Source organism: Schistocerca cancellata, chromosome 4, assembly GCF_023864275.1.
Source record: "Schistocerca cancellata isolate TAMUIC-IGC-003103 chromosome 4, iqSchCanc2.1, whole genome shotgun sequence".
NCBI classification, from domain to species: Eukaryota; Metazoa; Arthropoda; class Insecta; order Orthoptera; family Acrididae; genus Schistocerca; species Schistocerca cancellata.
The window spans coordinates 696,990,892-697,013,450 of record NC_064629.1 but is presented as its reverse complement, the minus strand read 5'-3'; the positions used below and the strand labels follow the sequence as shown (position 1 = coordinate 697,013,450).

Below are 22,559 nucleotides of genomic sequence, written 5' to 3'. Positions count from 1 at the left end.
TGGCTCCTCCATAAAAATTTGATCTATGATAAGCAACAACTTCAGAAAATAAAACCTTACTTGTTACAGAAATATATACCCACTACTTTACAGTTAACATCTATTAAAATTTATTTTATTATATGCCTTGACTTTTAATGAGATTTTGGGTCTCTTTCACACCAAGAATTGCATGATCATCATCATCATCATCATCATCATCATCATCAACAACCACACACACACACACACACACACACACACACACACACACACAATGACAAATATATTAATAGTAATAAAATGAGAGAAACTGAAGAAAATTAATAGAATGAACGAACTGAAGATACTTACGTTGGGACTGAGATACATTTGACATCCGACTCCTTGTTCTGCCCAATCTTTCTGGAGATGTTATGACACTTGTGGACATGCCAGATGAGTCTGCAGCTTTTTTTCCTGGCCGAGCTGCGAACAACAATTATTTTCCAGAATCTTCCTATCAGTGTTCATCTTAATAACAGTAAAAATGGAACTATTCAAAGCACATAGCAACTTGATACAGCAACTTGGGTAAATGAGCAAATTTTTCCATTCCGTACAAGATACCAGAGAAAACAGCAAAGGAGAAAGGCAAGGTGAGGACAACTCAAACGAGAACCATGTTGCTGAGAGTTGTTTTTGTAAGTCTATGTTTAATGAGTTCCAAAAGCAGACAGAATGATGCTAGATTGGGCAGTACACTTTTTCATATTTGGTGAGTATGTCCAAATATTTATTGCAGTATAAACAAAATTAGTGAATTTAAGTTATAAAATTCTCTTCTAATTAAAACTAGGGAAAATAATATAATAATACACTAAATTTCTGATACACAACCTTGGGCACCTTAGCTAAGATGAAATATTAATGATGCATGCAACAGTGTAATGTACATTGCCATGATCAGCTGGCCATTGATATATTTCATTGTGGATTCATATGCCTAGTTGCAACAATGTCAGTGAACTAGCATAAAATTATATGAACGGATCAAATCATGAGGAAGGTAGCGAGAACAAATGGACCACAGCAGCAGACTCAGATTGTTCTACTGTATGTTTCTTACTGTGTGTGTGCATGTATGTGAAGAGGGCACTTGTATAACATTGCAGGCCTTGGAAAATTTTTAATTAGCCAGGATTTTTATTGAACAGAAATATTCCCAAACATTTGTGTAGGCTTCATTTACACATCAGCATATGATATCGAATTATGACTGTAGTAACACAGATCTGTCACGAGTCTACTACTTTGCTAAAACAGAATGTACAAGAAATATAAAACATACAAAACTTTTCAGCAAGAAGATGCCTCTGATTATGCAAATGTGGTTTAAGATCAAACATGAAGTCAAATAGTTTCTCAAAACCTTCCATCATAGTAAAAACTAAAAAAGAATTGAATTCAGCTAAAGTAACCAGCTTACTTACATTGCCTATGGTCATCTTATATCCAAGCAGCAAAAAAACAAACAGAAACACAGATTGATTATAATGACTAGTAGGCACATACGTAAGCAAGCTTTAATGATAGCGGAGGAAAACAGAATCTCTCCTTTATTTAAACCCCACTTTCACCTTGATTCCAATTAAGAATAGTGGGGGCGAGGACAGAGAGGAAGCACACACACACACACACACACACACACACACACACACACACACACACACACAGTGGCAGGGGGCTGAGATGGGTGTAGGGAAGTGGACAGAAGGGTGAGACAAACTAAAGGTGAGGTGAGGGTGGAGATATCAAGTAGTGTATATGAGAGAGAGAGAGAGAGAGACAAATGTAACAGCAGAGCCCTTTTCTGTTCCCTCTAATGTCATAGAAGTACATGTAGAAAACTACTGGAAAAATTTCATGAACCCATTACTGATACTGATTTACTACAATCACATAGTACGATAATGGCAAAGGTCATAGACAGCTTCAACTTTATAAAGTCATTGTATATAGCTCAAATCTAAAAAAAAAAACTACCAGATCATTTCAAAAATTGCAAAAATAATAGATACAAAAAATAATGGTAATGTGTAACAGTCACCCTCCCCAAAAACAGAGGGAGGGAGACAATTTGTACTACCAGTTCCTCAGTTTATTCCATTGTCAAAGAGGCTTTGTAAGCAGGTGCCTTGTCCTAAAGAATGTAGTTTTTATTTTTTTTCATTTGGATCCAATTTCATTTATTCAGGCACCTTGTGAGATTTCTGTGGTATTCACCAGATTTTGTTTCACCCCTGGTAAGGTACTCAATAAGAAGAATGAATTTTGCAACCTAAACAACACTGGTCATAACTTCTGCTACAAGTTAAGTTAGATTTATCTTTTCTGTGCTGTCGCATATGAGGACAATACACTGACTAAAAAGCAATGGCAGCAGCCAGACTGAACAATTTATGCTTGCAGAATACATAGCAAATTCCACCACAAGGGTGCCAGCTGGTTGGGGCCGAATTTAACATGTGACATCCCGTGAGACCATGCTGCTCTGTCCGGCTGAGCATGTGGACGTGGCCACAGCCACAAGGGCTAAAGGAGGCCACACATCATCCAGGAGAGTTTGTCAGTTGCGTACAATCATAGCAGATGGATCCCATGTTAAGTCAGGCCTCAGGTCTGGACTTAGAATACGCTCTGGTGCCGCTCCTCCATACTTAGCGTGTTGCTTCTTCTTGGGAAATTTACAAATTGTACAAAGGTCAGTACAGTAAACATTGTTCTCGAGTATTGCCTCCATATGTTCATATTTCCCCGACAGAGTGCCATAATTTTCGAAATATTTGATTAGCCGAAGCCATAGACTGCTAATTGAACAGATCTACCTCCGCATAATGTCAATCAGCATAGAGACCATTTGCTGGACGCAACATACATAGATTACTTTAAGGTGCAGGGTTTGGCACTGATTAGGAAGGATTGTTTGTTGTTTTCTTATTCGGCAACAGCATGCTACATATTAATTGAATGGGTCACCCTCCCTTTTGTAATTGAACCCACTCAGCCAAATGTCAAGCAAAAATATGAAACAGTTCTGGGGGGGGGGGTCTTTTTCTTTACTTAAACAATCAGTATGCTGGCTAGTGGCATGGACGGAAGAGCAACAGAAGAAGAAGAAGAAGAAGAAGAAGAAGAAGAAGAAGAAGCTGGAACGACACCACCAGACAGATGATGCCAAGAGAAGACAGAAGAAACTGGAACAAGCCGCTGCATACAGACGATGCCTGAAGTTAAAGCAGCCATCCCAGAAGGCAACCAGGAGCGGTGCAGCAGCAGCAGACGCTGGGGTGAGTACACACATAACACACAGTGTTGGTCTAGTAGAAGCAACAACAGTGAATAGTGGTACAAGGATTCAGACAACACTTCATAGTGGAATGTGCACAGCAGCAACACTTCACTCAGTGAGGGACATAGATTAGCAACTATGTCACGTAACAAAGATGTACATGCAATGATACTGACACGCAAGAGCCATCATATTCTAATTAGGTTTTTCAACAACTGCGATGTAGCATTTAAGGGAGTTCGAACGTCCTATCCCGACAATGTTAAATTTAGTGACTTGGCTTCCCCTGTATTTCAGAAACTACTGTAGCCATTGACATGACACTTTTACAGGACATTAAACTGTATTTTCTGAGTCTACTAAACTACAATAATTGAATTTCAGCCACTGCTTTCAGAAATACAATTTTTTAATCATGCAGTTAAAATTTTGTATACTTTTTTTGTACTTTATCCTAAATAATTTTAATTATGTTCTTCTTTTAGTTCAGTAGACACAGGATGTGTATGTTATTACTTGTTGAAAATTTCAATGCTTACTCAAAGTGGTTTCCAAGATTTAGGAAAAAGGAAACAGAAAATGTGAATGTAAAGTTCCAAAAGACTGTAACTCATTTAATATATGCTTAATATTTTTATTTTTAGTCACTCAGAAACACCATGAACCACACTGTATATCATCATCTTGATCTTATTCCAAGTTTTTCCTTCTTTTCTTCCTTCTGGACTCCTTCGTGGCCAACTGTGCTGCATACTCTGCTTTATCAATGTGAACCTTGACCATTCATTCAAGTTCTCTGATGCAGTTTGCTCCAGGATTAATTCTCATATGCTGTAGCAGTTTCACCCTACCAATGTTGCCATCATTAAAAACAATAACAGCATCACTGAACCCCCACTTTAGCATCTTCATACAAAGAAAAACATTTTTTGGTAAGCGAGTCCATATAAGATTACTGAATGAATCATTGGGATTTTGAGTCTGACCATCCAGACACTTCTCCAGTAATTCATGTTTGTCAGGTCTCTGTAAATAGGTCTTATGATATCCATGACTGCTGCTGGGATGGAACGTTTATGGCTGCATGAACTGTTTGAGTATGTGCTGTTCACAACGTGCAAGTGTGCTGTAGACAACATGGTTTATTCCTTAGAACAGAGGATTTTTCTGGTGTTGGAATTCCACCGCCTAGAACACAGTGTTGTCGCAACAAGACGAAGTTTTCAACGGAGGTTTAATGTAACCAAAGGACCGAAAAGCGATACAATAAAGGATCTGTTTGAAAAATTTCAACGGACTGGGAACGTGACGGATGAACGTGCTGGAAAGGTAGGGTGACCGCGTACGGCAACCACAGAGGGCAACGCGCAGCTAGTGCAGCTGGTGATCCAACAGCGGCCTCGGGTTTCCGTTCGCCGTGTTGCAGCTGCGGTCCAAATGACGCCAACGTCCACGTATCGTCTCATGCGCCAGAGTTTACACCTCTATCCATACAAAATTCAAACGCGGCAACCCCTCAGCGACGCTACCATTGCTGCACGAGAGACATTCGCTAACGATATAGTGCACAGGATTGATGACGGCGATATGCATGTGGGCAGCATTTGGTTTACTGACGAAGCTTATTTTTACCTGGACGGCTTCGTCAATAAACAGAACTGGTGCATATGGAGAACCGAAAAGCCCCATGTTGCAGTCCCATCGTCCCTGCATCCTCAAAAAGTACTGGTCTGGGCCGCCATTTCTTCCAAAGGAATCATTGGCCCATTTTTCAGATCCGAAACGATTACTGCATCACGCTATCTGGACATTCTTCGTGAATTTGTGGCGGTACAAACTGCCTTAGACGACACTGCGAACACCTCATGGTTTATGCAAGATGGTGCCCGGCCACATCGCACGGCTGACGTCTTTAATTTCCTGAATGAATATTTCGATGATCGTGTGATTGCTTTGGGCTATCATACAGGAGGCGGCGTGGATTGGCCTCCCTATTCGCCAGACATGAACCCTTGTGACTTCTTTCTGTGGGGACACTTGAAAGACCAGGTGTACCGCCAGAATCCAGAAACAATTGAACAGCTGAAGCAGTATATCTCATCTGCATGTGAAGCCATTCCGCCAGACACGTTGTCAAAGGTTTCGGGTAATTTGATTCAGAGACTACGCCATATTATTGCTACGCATGGTGGATATGTGGAAAATATCGTACTATAGAGTATCCCAGACCGCAGCCCCATCTGTTGTTGAAAATTGTAACTACTGTAATTTCGAAAGTTTGTCTGCCTGAAAATGTACTGTTGTCGCAAGCATATTGCAACAAACGGTGTATTTCTATCGCTGCTCGTTTAGTTTTTATTGCCATTTCAAATATACCGGTCATTTTTGAAACACACTGTATGTCAGTCATAGTATCATTTATTTCAACAGCTTTGTTTGCAGCACCCTTCATTGACTCACATGCAACAGATTCCACAGCAGCTCCAATAAATCCTGCATACTTGTCGATTTTACGAGGTGGGTTTGGCATATTCATCACAAAATATCATGAGAGTCCCCTCTCTGGGGACACCACCTCGTAGTTGAAATACTGATCATGCAGATAGAAAGGCTTCTGTGTATGCATGAAGCTGAGGGCTATGACAGCTGTAGTGTAGCTAATGGCAGAATCTCCTATGCTGGATGAACCAGATGAGCAGAGTGCCTCAAAAGCTCCACGACAATTCATGCTGAGGGGTGTGTGGCATGTAGCAAAATTCTCAGGGCTACTGGTCAACTGACCCAAGTAACTAGCCTTGCACCATGCTGAGCACCATGGTATCAACCTAATAAATGGCTAAATCTCATGGTACCAAAATGAAGAAACAAAAACTGTGGGATTTGATGAGACTTAAAACACCCAAGCATTGAGGTTCGAACTAATGGAAGCTGTTTCTGGAATTGGATCAGTTGATAGACCAATCCAAGAAGAGGAAATCATCACTGAGAAGTTGGACTGTATCGAGATCAAATCATTGTCTGGGGCTGAGAGGAGAAAACATCACAAACAACAAAACGAAAAGGAAGACAAAAGGTCCCAAACTTACGACCTCTACAAAGGTGGTCTCAGAGTGAAGGGGAAAAACAGATCCCTTCTACTTCCAAGACAGGAACAAGAGACAAGTCAAGACAAGGAACAGGAGAGGAGTCTAATATTCCCTTTTATCACAATAACTGGATCCAGAAATAGCCAAGGTAAGAAATAAGCCCCTGTGATGGAAGTCAGTGAGGAATCCTTGAGGGCAATGGGAAGAAAGGGTTCTTGCAGGCTATCGTCAGAATAATCTCACACACTGGAAATGACCATGGTGTGGAGTTAGTGGCTGCAAGGGTTGCAAATAAATCTGCAACACAGTAAGGGGACAACTGCCACCCTGAGTCGTCTTCTGGGAAGACAAGAGGTGGACGTTGTCCTGATCCAGGAACCCTATGTATATAAATTAGGCGTTTCAGGTCTTGGGGAAACTGGAGGATGATGCTGGAGGCTAAATGCCAGAGGTAACATACTAGAAATTTAAAGAACACCAGAATATGCATTTATGTTGAGTGCGGAATGTCATTCCTGCCCACGGCGGACTTTCATTTCAGGGACTTAGATAATGAAGTTGCAAAATTAATGTAGCATGTAGACAGGTGTTCATAGCTGAATGAACAGCTGTTGGTTGGTTGTGATGCCAATGCCCACAACCTGTTGAGGGGAAGCAGCGACACCAACAGCAGAGGAAAATTTAATTGAGAGCAGCCTGGAGATCCTGAATAGGGCATCAAATCGACCTTCAGGAACATAAGAAAGGAAGAAATAATGGCATGCGGTGTTGGAGCCATCCTTATCAGAACACACATATAACAAGTTTGAGGCTGAAATGAATGCTAAACAGACCATGGCCTATAGGAATCCTAGAAACACAACGTAAGAGTCTTATAGGAAAGACCTAAACTCATCCATATCTGAATTTGTAATTTTAGTAAGAACTCCAGTAGTACTCGAGGAAATGGCAGATGAAGTGACATCTGCCATTAGACCTGGTACTTAGAAAATAACAACAACCTGGAATTGCAAAGAAAGCCAGTAAGAAAACTGTTAAACAATGCAAGAAGTAAAGGAAAATGGGCAAAACAGCTGAAGGCATTTGCCAAACACAGCCTTGTCATTAAGCAAGCAAAACTATCTGAAGCCAGAGAGAAATCTACATCTACATCGATACCCTGCAAGCCACCGTAAGGTGCGTGGCAGAGAGCACCCTGTACCACTACTTGTCATTTCCCCTCATGTTCCACTCGCAAATAGAGTGAGGAAAAAACTACTGTCTAATCACCTTCGTATGAGCCCTAATTTCTCATGTCTTATCTTCGTAGTCCTTACGCACGATATGTTTGTGGCACACCCAATGTATGTTGGCGGCAGTAGAATCGTTCAGCAGTCAGTTTCAAATGCCAGTTTCCTAAATTTTATCAAAAGTGATTCCTGAAAAGAATGCCGCCTTCCCCCCAAGGTTTCCCCTTTGAGTTCCTGAAGCATCTCTGTAACACTTATGTGTTGTTTGAATCTACCAGTAACAAATCTAGCAGCCCTCCTCTGAATTGCTTTGATACCATCCTTCAATCTGACCTGGTACAGATCCCAAACAGTCAAGCAGTACTCAAGAATAAATCGTACCAGATCCTACATGCAGTTTCCTTTACAGGTGAACCACTCTTTTCTAAAATTCTCACAATAAACCAAAGTCAACCATTTGCCTTACTTACCACAGTTTTCACATGCCCATTCCACCTCATATCACTTTGCAGTGTTATGCCCAGATATTTAAATGACTTGATTGTGTCAAGCTGGACACTAGTGATACTGTATCTGAACATCACAAGTTTGTTCTTCCTACTGATCCACATTAACTTACATTTTTCCTCATTTTGGGCTAGCTGCCATTCATCACACCAACTGAAAATTTGGTCTAAGTCGTCTTGTATCTTCCTCGTCACTCAACTTCGACACTTTACCATACACCACAGCATCATCAGCAAACAACCATAGACTGCTGCCCAATCTCCCCACCAAATCATTTATGTATATAGAGAACAACAGCAGTCCTGTCACATTTCCCTGGGGCACTCCTGGTGGTACCCTTGCCTCTGATAAACACATGCCACCGAGGACAACATACTGGGTTCTATTATTTAAGATGTCTTCAAAACACATATCTGTGAACTTATTCCATATGGTCATACCTTTGTTAACAGTCTGCAATGGGGCACTGTGTCAAATGCTTTCCTGAAATCTACAAATATGGAATCTGCCTGGTGCCCTGCATCCATAGTTCTCAGTATATCATGTGAGAAAAGGGCAAGCTTAGTTTCGCATGAGCGATGCTTTCTAAAACCATGCTGATTCATGGACACAACTTCTTAGCTTCAAGATAGTTTACTATATTCAAACTGAAAATGTGTTCAAGGATTCTGCATCAAACAGAAGTTAGGAATTTTGCGGGTCCATTCTTTTACCTTTCTTATATACTGGAGTCACCTGTATTTTTTTCCAGTCGCTTGGGACTTTGTGCTGGGTGAGAGATTTATGATAAATGCAAGCTAGGTAAGGGGCCAATGCTGTAGAATAAGTACTCTTTCTAAAATCAAGCTGGGATTTTGTTTTCAAATCTTTCAGTTGCTTCTCTATGCCAGGTATGAGAATTTCTATGTCGCCCATACAGGAGTCTGTCCGATGGTCAAATGATGGAATGTTTCTATGTTTCTCCTGCATAAACAATTTCTTGAACATGAAATTTGAAACTTCGGTTTTTGTTTCGCTATCTTCAACTGCGACATCAGACTGGTCAACAACGGACTGAATGGAAGCATTAGAACCACTTAGCAATTTTACATATGACCGTAATTTTCACAGGTTCTCTGTCAGATCTTTTGCTAAGGTGTGATGGTAGTAGCTGTTGTATGCTTCACGCATCAATCTTTTCACAGACACACGAATCTCTACTAACCTTCACTTGCCATTGTTTGTGTGTCCCTTTTTGACCTAGAGTGCAACAGCCTCTGTTTCCTCAGCACCTTGCGAATTTCGTTATTAAACCTTGGTGGGTCTTGAGCATCCTTTATCCATTTACTAGGCACATAACTCTCAAGACCATGAATTACAATCTGCTTAAACTTTGCCCGTAATTCCTGTGTGTCCATCTTACTGGTACCAAGTGATGCCAATTCACTGTATAAGTGAACTCCTTGTCTGATCTGTCTAGCAGGAACACTCTCCTAGCCTTCTTGACTGATTTATTAACTCTCATAATCATGGTTGCTATAATGACATCATGATCGCTAATCCCCACTTCTATACTGACATGTCGATAAGGTCTGGCCTATTTGTAGCTACAAGGTCTAAGATATTTTCATTGTGAGTGGGCTGCCAAGCTAGCTGCTCAATACTATTTTCACAAAATGTGTTCGAAAGTATTTCGCATGACTGTCTGTCTGTATCCCCCCCCCCCCCAACCCCCCCCAATGAATCTGTAGACATCCCAGTCTATATGCAACAGGTTAAAGTCACCTCCAACTACTATTGCATGATCTGAGTATTTAAGTGCTATTGACCATAGACTTCCTTTGAATGACTCTAGAACTGTCACAGCGCAATCGGGTGGCCACATCCAACAATTAACATAGTTTCACCTACACCTGTTATACGTGAACAGACGACTTCACTGTCACACTCAATTTCAACATCAATAGAGACAATATTTTTGTCAACTGCAATGAACACTTCCCCTCCTATGGCCTGTAACCTGTCTTTCCGATAAACATTCCATGACTCACTAAATATCTCAGAGATTTCCACTTTGGGTTTCAGCCAGCTTCTGGTCCCAAGAATAATTTGAGTGCAATAACTTTCCGGGAGGGCAGTAAATTCGGGAACTTTACTACGAATACTTAGACAGTTTACTGATAAAATTGTGACAGTCAAAGTGTCTTGATTCTGAATGCTGTTTGCCTTTCTTTGCTGTGAATCGACTGGTGAATGTACATTAGAGAACCTCAAACTACAGCCTAGCCTAAAAAACCCTCACGTGCACTCCACAAGTACTCTGCTACGCACCCCTGACCTATCGAGGGAAGTCGCCACCGGAAAGGTAGCCTCCACATCTCAGATGAGGCTTCCTGACAGACATACCAGGTGCACATTGGCTTTCTTTCCAGCCCAGAATGCTATCTGTCTAGGGGCTCCATAATGCACCAAACATTGGAGCTGCCAATAACAAGTAAACCCTTGCCCCCCACGTCGCTGCTCGGACCCTGGCGAAGCAGCAGCCACCTGTCCACTCATAGGGCGAATGGACAAGGCCACGTTGCCAGTTTCCACATTGGCCGTCCGCCTTGAGCAACGCGAACATGTTACCATCCAACAGTCAGCCTGCTGTGAGGGCAGATCCATCGTGTCATATGCGCTAAAAGGTGCCTCGGAAGCAGAGCCCGTGGGCAAAACAACTTACTCCTGAGGTGTCCCACGCAACGCGCCAGATTCTCCGGCACTGCTGTACCCTGAGGCTGCAACCTGAAGGTGACTGACCATAGCCAACAGCACATATAGCTGTTTGTGAACTCTGGTCAGCCCCTCCTGTTTCCGCACACAGCATGCACACATCATACCCATCCTAGCAAGACTAACTGAAGAAGTAAATATAAAAGCACACAATCCTAGATATGCGACTTGTTACCTTCGTGATGTGTCACCAATGGACACTAATGCGTTAAAAGAGCTACGTAGGTGGCTGTTCAGTGACTCAACTACTAATAGCCTGTCCTGCTTTTTCCTAAAGACATTAGTAAAATTGGTTAATGTGTATGCTAAGGAAGGGAGGTTAACTAAAGTTACTCTACATGTGAACTAACAAGTATATCAACTATGCAAATCATGTGAAGCAGCACTTCACCAGTTTGTTGAGAAGTTGGAAAAAGCACTATGCTTTCAGGAAATTGCTACCTGCACCCTCCTGGACATTAAAGGGGGTTTTAGCAATACAACCATGGCATTAAGACCACCATATATGAGTATATTAAGACTATAATGAGTAAATGAAAGGTAGAAGCCACAAAGTTGAATGAGAAAATGGTGAACACCACCATCGAGGCGTGTCTGCGAGGAGGGGTTCTGTCATCTACACGAGTAAGTATATATAAACCGTGTACTGGAATCTTAAGCTCATGGACAAAACTCTACTAGTAGAGGAGGCAATCAAGTAACTTTCGGTAATACTGAATGCAAAACTATATTTGACCCCACAGATAAACAGTGTGTGTTCCAAGATGGAAGGTGCTCTTATGTGCATTAGAAGGGCCTGTGGTAAAAACTGGGGTCACAACCCGGAAGTATGTACTAGATATACACCAATATAATACGGTCTATGATCAAGTTATAGGGCTACAGTATGGTGGAATAAAGTACAACAGCAGATAGCTTCAAACGAGATTTGCAAGGTACAGAAATTGGCCTGCTTAGCAATAACACGTGGAATCAGCAGCATACTCACCGCTGGGATGGAGACCATTCTGGACATGCCACCTTCACACCTTTGTGTTACAATGGAGGTAGCAGCAACAATAACATACAAGAAGTAAATGGAAATCCTTAAGAAATCCAGACTGCCATACCAACATAGTGAATATGATAAATACAGGAAATGCTGGCTAACTATACAACTCTCAGGTACTTCAATAACCCTTTCAAGGTGACTTTGGGAACCACAGCTGACAATAACGTTAATGAATAATGAAAACTACCTCAGCTGTACTACTACACATTTATTGTGTTACAAGCAGTTTTGTTTGTAAAACATCTTCAGATTGCCTGCAGTTAAACAAAACAGGAAATGAGGCTAAAGCAATGAATAAAATTGCCAACTAACTCTGATGACAGCCTTACACTAAATTCTCACCGGGTTGTGCTAAAGTTATGACACAGACAACAACAATACCATCTGAGTCATGACTTCTGCACAACTTGGTGAGGATCTAGTGTAAGGCTGTTATCAATGTGAGTTGCCTATTTTATACGTTAAAATGCTGTAGCTTTAGCCTAATTTCCTGTTCTGTTTAACTGCTGGCAACCAGACAATATTCTACAAACGAAACCAGTCGTAGAACAATAAATGTGTAATAGTAGAGCTTAGGGGGTTTACATTAATCTTTAGCATCTGAAAGTAACAGTCAGAAGTTTGAAGCAATGGAAGAACAAACCTATCAGGAGATGCAGTGTGGTTTACTGAGAGATTGTAAACACATGAAGGTGCTGGGGCCGGGATATACAGGGTACAGCCCCAACTAAAGAAAGCAATCTCTCTAGGACAGCTAGCTACAGTATTCCAGGCAGAGATATGTGCTATGGAGAATCTGCATAGGTGCCACAAGGATTACGGCCTGTACATTCATCCAGACAGTCAAACAGCTCTGAAATTTTTACCAGCTCCTGCATAGAGATTGTTACAGAATGCCATGAAGTCCTTGTGACAATAAGGGAAAGTGACAGGGTAAACCTGCTGTGGGTCCCTGGTCACACAAGGGTCAGTGGCACTGAACAAGCTGATAGGCTGGCTACGGCAGGTGCAATGACTCCACTAGTTGGACCAGGACATCTTTTAACCACCTCTAAGGTGATACGAACAAAACAACAAGCTAGATTAGAAGGCAGCTTGCAGAATACAAGATGTGTTCAAAAAGTAACAGGAATGCTAATTTTCTGGGAATAATTTTATTTATTCATCTATGTTAATGTTATCTCCTTCAAAGAAGTCCCCATTAGATATTACACATTTATGAGATCACATCTTCCAACCTCTGCAACACTTCTAGAATTCGATCTTTGGGAAAGCACTTAGTTCTCTCAGCGATGCACTTTTAATCTCATCTATGCCTGTAAAACAACATTTCTTTAACATTATCTTTATTTCTGGAAACAGAGAAAAGGTACACAGGGCCATATCTGGTGAATATGGAGGCTAGGGTATCATCACAGTGTTGTTTTTTTACCAAAAATACATCAAAAAGCAATGTAGTGTGAGCAGGTGCATTTGGCACAAATTTTGCTGTCACACAATTCATACCCAAAACACCCAAAAAGCTTTCACTGCACGAGTCAACTGATATGCCAAACAATCAGCAACTCCTCTGACTGTGACCTTGTGATCCTTCACAATAATTTCTTTCACTTTTTCCACAGTTTCATCGGTTGTTGGTGTGGTGGGATGTCCAGAATGCTTGTTAGCTTCAACATCTTCACAGCCATCTTGGAAATACTTATACCCCTCGTAATCCCTTGTTTTACTCATAGCAGTCTCATCAAAAGCAATATTCAACATTTCTAAAACCTTGTTACATTTTATTCTGTTTTTATAGCAAAATTCTCTGAGGCCTTTTTAAACCAAAGCTATAATAGCCACTCTTAAGGAAACACATGTAACCTCCTTGACAACTATACTTCTGACACTGCTACCAGTGTACAGATATGTTTCACACGTGTTCACCAGCACAATAATGAAAAATCACACGAAATGAACTAATACAATATGCAAAATTACAAAATACCTGTTTTTTTGAACACATCTTCTATTGGACTAATATCCAAAAACAGCACATGGCAAGCTAACGATACAAAACCCATATTTCAAGAGAAGTTCTGTAACCCTCGGCTCCAAGAGACAGATTTAACTCATGGTAGGACTGGTGACAAGTCATGGGAAATTTAAGAAAAACCAAAGCGTGATGAGTACAGAGAGATAAGTGCAGAATAAATGGTGAGAGGGATGAAACAGTGACACATTTAATCTTCCAATGTGAAGTGGTGGAGGCCAAAAGACATAGAATACTTTAGTCTTAACTCTTGAAGAAACTATGTCTAACTTATTTATCTACCATATGATGAGAACAAATACATATATACAACACCTGTGGACTAATGTGCACAATCACATGCTTGTACAATCTCATATCACCAGATCTAGCTCGCTGATCCATTTGATTGCTTCTCTGATATGTGGTGAATGTCCATTATTGCTCCTTTACAAGCTCAAAGAGGGTAGTCAGCAACGATATGGCTGGTTAATTGTAAGAAGGCACCACAGTCACAATTTGCAGAACCTGTCCATCACCACTTGTGCAGAAGATAACCACATCTGCCTTGTCCAGTCTCAATTCAGTTCACAATCCTTTATGACATTTGAGGTGATCAAATCCTTGTATCCACATGGAAGGGTTCTCCACTAGATATGTGTTAACTACAAATGTCTGCTACCACTGGATATTCCATGTGTAGTTGACACTGTAAGAGGATCCCTTGTTGGTTGCTGCACTCCACAACAGTTTCCTTGATTTCAAGTGTTAGTGCTGTTCTTGTGCAATAGCTTGATGAATGGGTAGCTGAGGATTCTTTTGAATGCTATCCAGACTTCACAAAACCTTCTAGTCTTCCTAGAGCTGGAGATGGATGTGGAATATTGCTGAGAACAGGAAGCCATGGGGTGTCTGTACCCTGTAGAAGTGGACCATCTTTGTGCATTTGTCAACTTAATTGTGTCTAATAAAAAACTGAGTAACAGCCTCCTACTACTCTTTATAGGTACCAGCTGCCTATACTAGAATTTCAGTGAGAGAAACTGCACAATAAAATCAGTTTCAGAGTGAGCAACAGTGGGCTAAGATAATGGTTGTTTCGCCTCCCTGTGTAAATCAATCAACGAACCAATCACATAAGGGTCAGAGATAGAAGGCAGCTTTGCACTCATTCGGAAGCTAAGCGAAGGTATGTTCATTCAGGGATTTATGATCATAGAATAAAGACAATAGAGTGTGCACACAGAGAACAGTTAACATTAGCAGAAACAATGGAGGTCGCTTGCCGAATGAGAGTACAATAACCTTGGCCAGAGAGAAGATGAATACTCAAAGCAGTAGTGCATCACTGTGAAACAAAAAGAGTGACAAATTGTTTCACATGCAGTAAGCCAGGCTCTATGGTGAAAGATTGTCAGACCGAGATGAGTAGGAAAGGTAGGGCCAGTTGTAACAGGAAACGGAGGTATGGTCACAAAAGTGGTAGTGAGGATGACCAGTATTGATCTCCAGTCTCAAAATGTTCTGTGGTAATTACAAGGAAACAAAGATTTTGTGCAGTGAGATACTTGCAGGGCAACTTATCAAGGCACAAAGGTCTATGTGCACAATCAAAACCTCTGACATGCTCTAAATGTAAACAAATTGCAACTTTGCAAGAGACTGCGTGGAGTGTGATTGCCATGCACAGAGACAGAGAAAAATTCAGGAAAACAAGAAACGGCACACAAAAGCAATCATCTTCTGCTTCATCTGGAAAAATATTGATAATCAATAGAAAAAACATAAATCTGCTTGTAGAGCTGGAATGCCAGGAAGGAGCATGAGATTTCTGGTGGACAGTGGGGTACAAATAAGCCTAGTGCGGAGAAGTAGCTTGCACGACAGCCGAAGGGGTATCCCAACTGACAGTGTCAGGAACTGGGGAACTGCTAATATGGGTGCAATAGCACTCAGACTATGAACACAAAGCATTGCTTCCATGATAGGGGAACATGTGCATCTTCTGGTTGACAGGCTGGTAAGCACAAATTTCTTTGATGAAGGTGGGATCATAATTAATTACACCACCAAAAACCTGTGGATCCACAGGGAACAGATCAAAATGAAGACAGAGCAAGAGTGTGAACTCTTGTACAGAGCATAACAGGAATGTCATACCTCTTTCGGAAGAGGCTCGGGCATGAAGCAAAAGGCGCAAAGAAATACAAAGACTAAGAGGGACAGAAAGCAAACTGTCAAGCTACTGCAGAAGCAAGCAACAGGGATTGCCAAAGAGAAATGAAAAAGTGATATCGAAAGACAAGAGAAAGTCAGAAAAAGGCTAACAGTAGGGCCTCAAGAAAATATGTGCAGGCTGAGAAGAGAGGCAAGCAGAATATGAGAGGCTATCATTCCTGAACATATGAGCAATGGTGTCTATCTGCCTGAAGTGTTGGTAAAAGTGGATTCAAGGCAATGCATAACAAGTAAAGTGAACACTAAAAATGAGAGAGTATCAGCAGAATTCTCACTGCTTATAGTGGAAGCAGTACCCGAAGCATCAGCATTACGAACAAGCTACAGCTAAAAGCATGAATAATAATGCTGAAAGAGAAAATCTAAGTTAGTAATTTAAATGCAAAAAAAAAAAGCAGCCACTACCAAGATACACACCACATATAGCAACATTCTTCATTTGCTAAGAGACAAGTTATCTTCCACAGATATCAGGAGGAACAAAATCAAACTGCTACCGGAAGCACAAAGGTAAAGTGATTTGGTCGCAGCTCTATCAGATACGACAAGCACAAAAGAAAAGTGTGTGCAAATTGTTGCATATTGAGAAAGTACAGTCTGCCAGCTACCAGTCTCAAATGAACGTAGCACTAGGAAGGTCGCTTTGTATGTTAAGAGAGATGATGCAACATTGTGTAAATAGAGCAGAAGCAGATTGGGGCAGTTAGGTTCTGAATATGGTTTCCTATTACAATATGACTATGCACACCACAACTGAATATACTCCACATGAACTGATTTTTGGAAGAGAGTTTAACATTCTGGGATACTACAAAAGGGTGAGACCAGTGGGATGTATAACTTTGATGATTATGTTGCAGAACTGAAAGAGCATATACAAGAGAGATACTGATGTGTAAGAGAACAAAATGCGCAATGCGAGATCAAGAAAAATGAGTATTACAATGAAACACAGAATCCAAAGCAATTCCATTTTGGTGATAATGTTATGATGTTGGATAAGGGTGCACAACAAGGTACATCGCATAAATCAGATACTCAATGGTGAGGTCCGTACACAGTGCTATGAACAAAGGGACCTAACATAGTAATTTGTCAAAAATGAAATACACTCTTTACCATCCATCCAACAAACTGAACAAGTTTTTCTAATATTAGTTCGAGTGGCGCAAATTGGACAACAAAATAAATGGAAATAAAAGTTCAGTTGGCACCCAGACTGTACTATGACAACATGAGCAAAGTACAAATTTATAGTGTAACTTGGAGAATAGTAAGTTATTTCACTCTGCTAGAGCCGAAAGAGTAATCTGAGCAAACTGTAGTTCTTGCAAGGCAAGCTGATGAATTCTGTAAAGAAAGATTGACAGTACAGAACAATGGCATGTGGGAAAGACTGAAAGACCACAAGGTTTAATTAAACAATTAGCACAACATGAATCACATCTCAAGAAATGAAGAATCTTGAACTTTGTGGGCAAAGTCATGTAAAATTTTGTTTGGTACGTTAGATGAAGATGATGCCACTTACTTTAAGGAGAAGGCAGATGTGCTATAAGGGGAACAAAAACAGCTGCTCAGACTTTTGAAGGAGCAAATAATGACAGTCACAGAAACTTTAACTGGTTTTAATTGAACAGTAATCTCCACAGCAAAAAATGAAGTAACTATACAGCAGGGAATGAAACAGTTAAGACAACATGTAACAAAGTACAAAAACAGAGCTGACAGAGGGTTGCAGAGAGCAGTAATTTTGATGACTGTTAACGAATAACTTTACAGCTTACAGGTATTTTCAACGAATTAGGGTGGGAATATGGTATGTTAATATCAGCAATGGGAAACACTCATAAGGATATTCTGTAACTGCATCTGGTCAATCCAGTTCAGATTGTAAAGTACTTAGAACTTATTAAGGGGTATCAATGACAAGAGATTACCTGTCACCCTTACATCAGATAGCAGGTATCTACTGATCAGAGCTGGATGTTTACATTGCGGGAACATCTTAAGCTATTTGTTAAACATCCTATTCACAGAAGACAATGTGTTTGAATTGTGCAGAATATGACAGATGCCATTGGAACTGGATGAAACAAAGCATTTGTTTCTGTGCGAGATGCTATACAAAATATCCGACAATTTCACTGTACTAGTCAAACCAGTATGGCATTCTGATGCTGGCTGTTGCGAGGTACATGTCTCACAAACAATCATGTTGGATGAACACCCACAACTGAGCATTATACCAGAGGTTGAAAATGCCGCTTAAGTTGTAAAGTTCTTTTATTATCACACGACTGGTTTCGGGCTCTTATAAGCCCATCTTCAGATGTCATAAATTGGTGCTGGGGCCCCCAAGCACCATGATGGACGTGTACTAGGCGCAGTGTGCTACCTATCAGCGTAGAACAGGGAGTAGCAGATGCGAAAGAGGAGGCAAACTGGTTCACATGTAGCACACCATGCCTAGTAAATGACCACAGTGGCACTCGGGGGGAGGGGGGGGGGGGGCACACCAACAAGTTACAACACCTGAAGATGGGCTTATAAGAGCCCAAAACCAGATGTGTGATAATAAAAGATCTTTACAACTGAAGCAGTATTTTCACCTTCTGGTACATGTCTTAGTTACTGTGGAAAGAAAGTTGCATCATCTTTGACAGATGTTGCAGTTGTGAGTTGTAGTGGTGCATGTCAGGACATGTTTCAGTGCTTCTGCGAATTGTCAAATGAATAATGTAAAGAAGCAACAGATTTGCACCAAATTCTGTTTCAAGTGCAAGACATCTGCAGCTGAAACCCAATGCATGCTGACAGAGGCATTGGGTGAGAGTGCACTGAGTCAAGCAAGAACATCTGTTTGGTTCAAGCACTTCAAGGAACACAGAATTTATGGAAGATGACAAACATTCTAGTTGGCCGTCAACATGCACACTACTGGAAATAATCATCAAAGTGCATGACGTGATTCACGAAGACCGAAAGCAGACAATTCACAATGTTTATAACGGACTTGGGCTGTCGTACAGTAAATGTGAATGAATTCTAGCTGATGAACTAATACAAGCTGAATTGCAGTGAAGTTTGTCTCTCGTCTTCTCAGAATCAACTAATGAAACGTCAGGATTCAGACATGCACTGAGCTGCAAAAAAAGAGTTTGAGAGTATCCAAAATTCTTATCCAGAGTCATAACAGGTGATGAATTTTTTGTCTACAGTTATGAACCTGAAACAAAGCAGCAATCAACACAATGGAAAACGCCATCCCCTCCAAGGCTGAAAAAAGCTCGACAAGTTCCCAGCAACATGAAGTCAATGTTGATTATCCTATAAGTATCGACATTCGAGAACTGTGCATAAGGAGTTTGTGCCACTGATCAGACTGTCAACAGACCATTTAACTGTGAGGTTCTGAGGTGGCTGAGGGCCAATATTCTGCACAAACAGCCAGACTTGTGGAAAAAGAAAGTCTGGATGGTGCACCATTACAATGCACCCATGCACACCTTGTCTGTTGTGAAGGAATCCCTGGTCATGGTTTGCCACCCTCCCTGCTCGCCAGACTTACCCCTGTGTGACTGCCCCTGAATATGAAAATTACATTGAAAAGGTGATGTTTTGACTTGAATTAAGACATCCAGGTGCAATCGCAATGGCTCCTGAACACGTTTCACTCTGCGGATTTCCAAGAGTGCTTCCAAAAAAGGGGACAATAACAGGATCATTGCATACATACCCCAAGATGACTACTCTGAAGGTGATGGAGGACATTAGGATGTAAGTATAGTTTTCTGATTTTCACAATGAAATTCTCAGATTTTTGGGTATCACCTCATACACTGCACCAGAAAAGGAGCTACTGCTAACTGATGATGCAAAATGGCAGTTTGCGAAGCTGAGTAGTGAGCAGCCACATTGCAAAACAGTAGGTCAAAATCTCAAAATCAGTAAGCAAGTTGTTATACTTTTACTTACGTATGTCCACAAGTTGTGTAAGGATAAAATGTCACAACTTGTCCCAAAAATCCTGAAGTAATTAATAGTATTAAATGAAAGTCTGTGGAAGCCACCAAGTAATACAATGGCTGTTTGTTGCCCCAATGGAACTAGACATTACCGTCATCTATCATGATGGTAAGCCCACCAATACTGTAATAAGAGGCATAGGAAAGTTGAAATTTCTGGGCAAACGAGATGGATGCACTGCTCAAATGATGATTCACTCTAAGTATGTAATATGAACCAATGTCACCAGTACTGACATTGTACCTAATGCATGGAAATCAACTGCTGCACTGTAAATAACAAAAATTAAAAATTACAGGAATTTACACCCCAAAATCATTAATCTGTGGCAAAGTTAAAAAATTTTTAAGTTGAGTGGTTTCTTGGTTTCTATCTACTTCACAAAATTAAATTGCTTCTGAGAATAATAATAGGTGCTCTAAACGAAAATCTAAGGCTGACACTTGAAATTTACACTTTTGTAATAAATTTTGAATTCCATAGCAAGAATGACAGAGGAGATAGCGGTACTGTCTGATTAGAACTAAATACACAGTTTTCGAGAAAAATCTTAATAGGGATCAGACACAGGACCAACCAAATTAATAAAAAAATGTGACTGATTATGTTCATAACAGAAATGTCTCACAATCACAACCTATAAGGAGCGATCACAAAGTTTCCGTTTGAGGGTGTTACTGCATATGAAATGTAGTGTGCCTCCAATGTGGTATACAAACCATGACATGAAGGCAAGGATCAGTGCGGCATTCATATTTTTCTGACGTGCATACAGTAAATGCAGAAACTTCAACTACGGTGACATTACTACCAAATGTGTCCAAACAGGAGCAATGCGCTGTTATTCTTATCTTGGCTGGCCAAAGGACAAACACCAAACAGACCAATCAGAAAATGAAACGCTGTATGGGACAGCATGTCAGTTGAAAACCACTGTTGTGAATAGTGTGCCAAAGGGTGCTGTTGCTTCATGATAACATATTGCCCAATATCGCAAATGTCGTAACACAGAAGTTGTGCCAACTCAAATGGTAGCAACTGCCCTATGTCTGGCCCTGGTAGCTGAGTTGTCAGCGTGACAGAATGTCATACCTAATGGCCCGGGATTGGTTCCTGGCTGGGTCGGAGATTTTCTCCGCTCAGGTACTGGATGTTGTGTTGTCTTTATCATCATCATTTCATCCCCATCGACACAAAATTTATTTTAACTAATCCAGTATTTTATTGACAGCCATACTTACCAGATTGCCTTTGTATATTTATTTGATCTTTTTACCATAGATCACTCTGAATGAACACCCCAAGATTTTTAACAGTTTGACTGATTCCAGTGATGCTCTGGTAATATCTTTGCAATTGAATAATGCACTATGCGATCAAAAGTATCCAGACACCCCAAAAAACATAAGTTTCTAATTTCAGGTTCATTGTTCTGCCACCTACTGCCAGGTACTCCATATCAGTGAGCTCGGTAGTCATTAGACCGGGAGAGAGCAGACTGGGGCGCTCCGCGGAACCCACGGACTTCGAACGTGGTCAGGTGATTGGATGTCACTTTTGTCATAGGTCTATACGTGAGATTTCCACACTCCTAAACATCTGTAGGACCACTGTTTCCAATGTGATAGTAAAGTGGAAATGTGAAGGGACATGTACAACATAAAAACGTACAGGCTGACCTCATCTGTTGACTGACAGAGACCACCGATAGTTGAAGAAGGACGTAATGTTTAATAGGCAGACATCTGTCCACACGATCACACAGGAATTCCAAACTGCATCAGGAGTCACTGCAAGCACTATGACAGGCAGGAGGCGAGACAACTTTGATTTCATACTCGAGCAGCTGTTTATAAGCCACACATCACAACGGTAAATGCCAAACGATGCCTCACTTGGTGTAAGAAGCATAAACATTGTACGATTGAAGAGTGAAAAAACGTTGCGTGGAGTGATGAATCACAGTACACAATGTAGCGATCTAATGGCAGAATGTGGGTATGGCGAGTGCCCGGTGAAGGTCATCTGCCAATGTGTGTCATGCCGAGAGTAAAATTCGAAGGTGGTGGTGTAATGGTTTGGTCGTGTTTTTCATGGAGGAGTCCTGCACTCCTTGTTGTTTTGCAAGGCAATATCACTGCACAGGCCTACATTGATGTTTTAAGCACCTTCTTGCTTCCCACAGTTGAAGAGCAATTTGGGGATGGCGAATGCATCTTTCAACATGATCGAGCACCTGTTCATAATGCACGGCCTGTGTCGGAGTGGTTACACGACAATGACAGCCCTGTGATGGACTCGCCTGCACAGAGTCCTGACCTGAATCCTATAGAACTCTTTTGCG

At 41.0% G+C, this 22,559-nt stretch overlaps 1 protein-coding gene across 19 annotated transcripts in view; it reads right to left on the bottom strand.

Moving 5' to 3' along the window:
* Window positions 1–22,559, bottom strand: part of LOC126183635 (CLIP-associating protein 1-B-like) — a 764,859-nt gene that overhangs the window by 603,236 nt on the left and 139,064 nt on the right. For 10 of the 19 annotated variants that reach the window (XM_049925772.1, XM_049925761.1, XM_049925760.1 and 7 more), the window contains exon 18: window positions 334–447. The exons of the other annotated variants lie outside the window; for them this stretch is intronic. In XM_049925772.1, coding sequence (XP_049781729.1) covers window positions 334–447 — 114 coding nt within the window. The remainder of the gene's footprint in view (window positions 1–333; window positions 448–22,559) is intronic. 19 annotated transcript variants of the gene reach the window in all.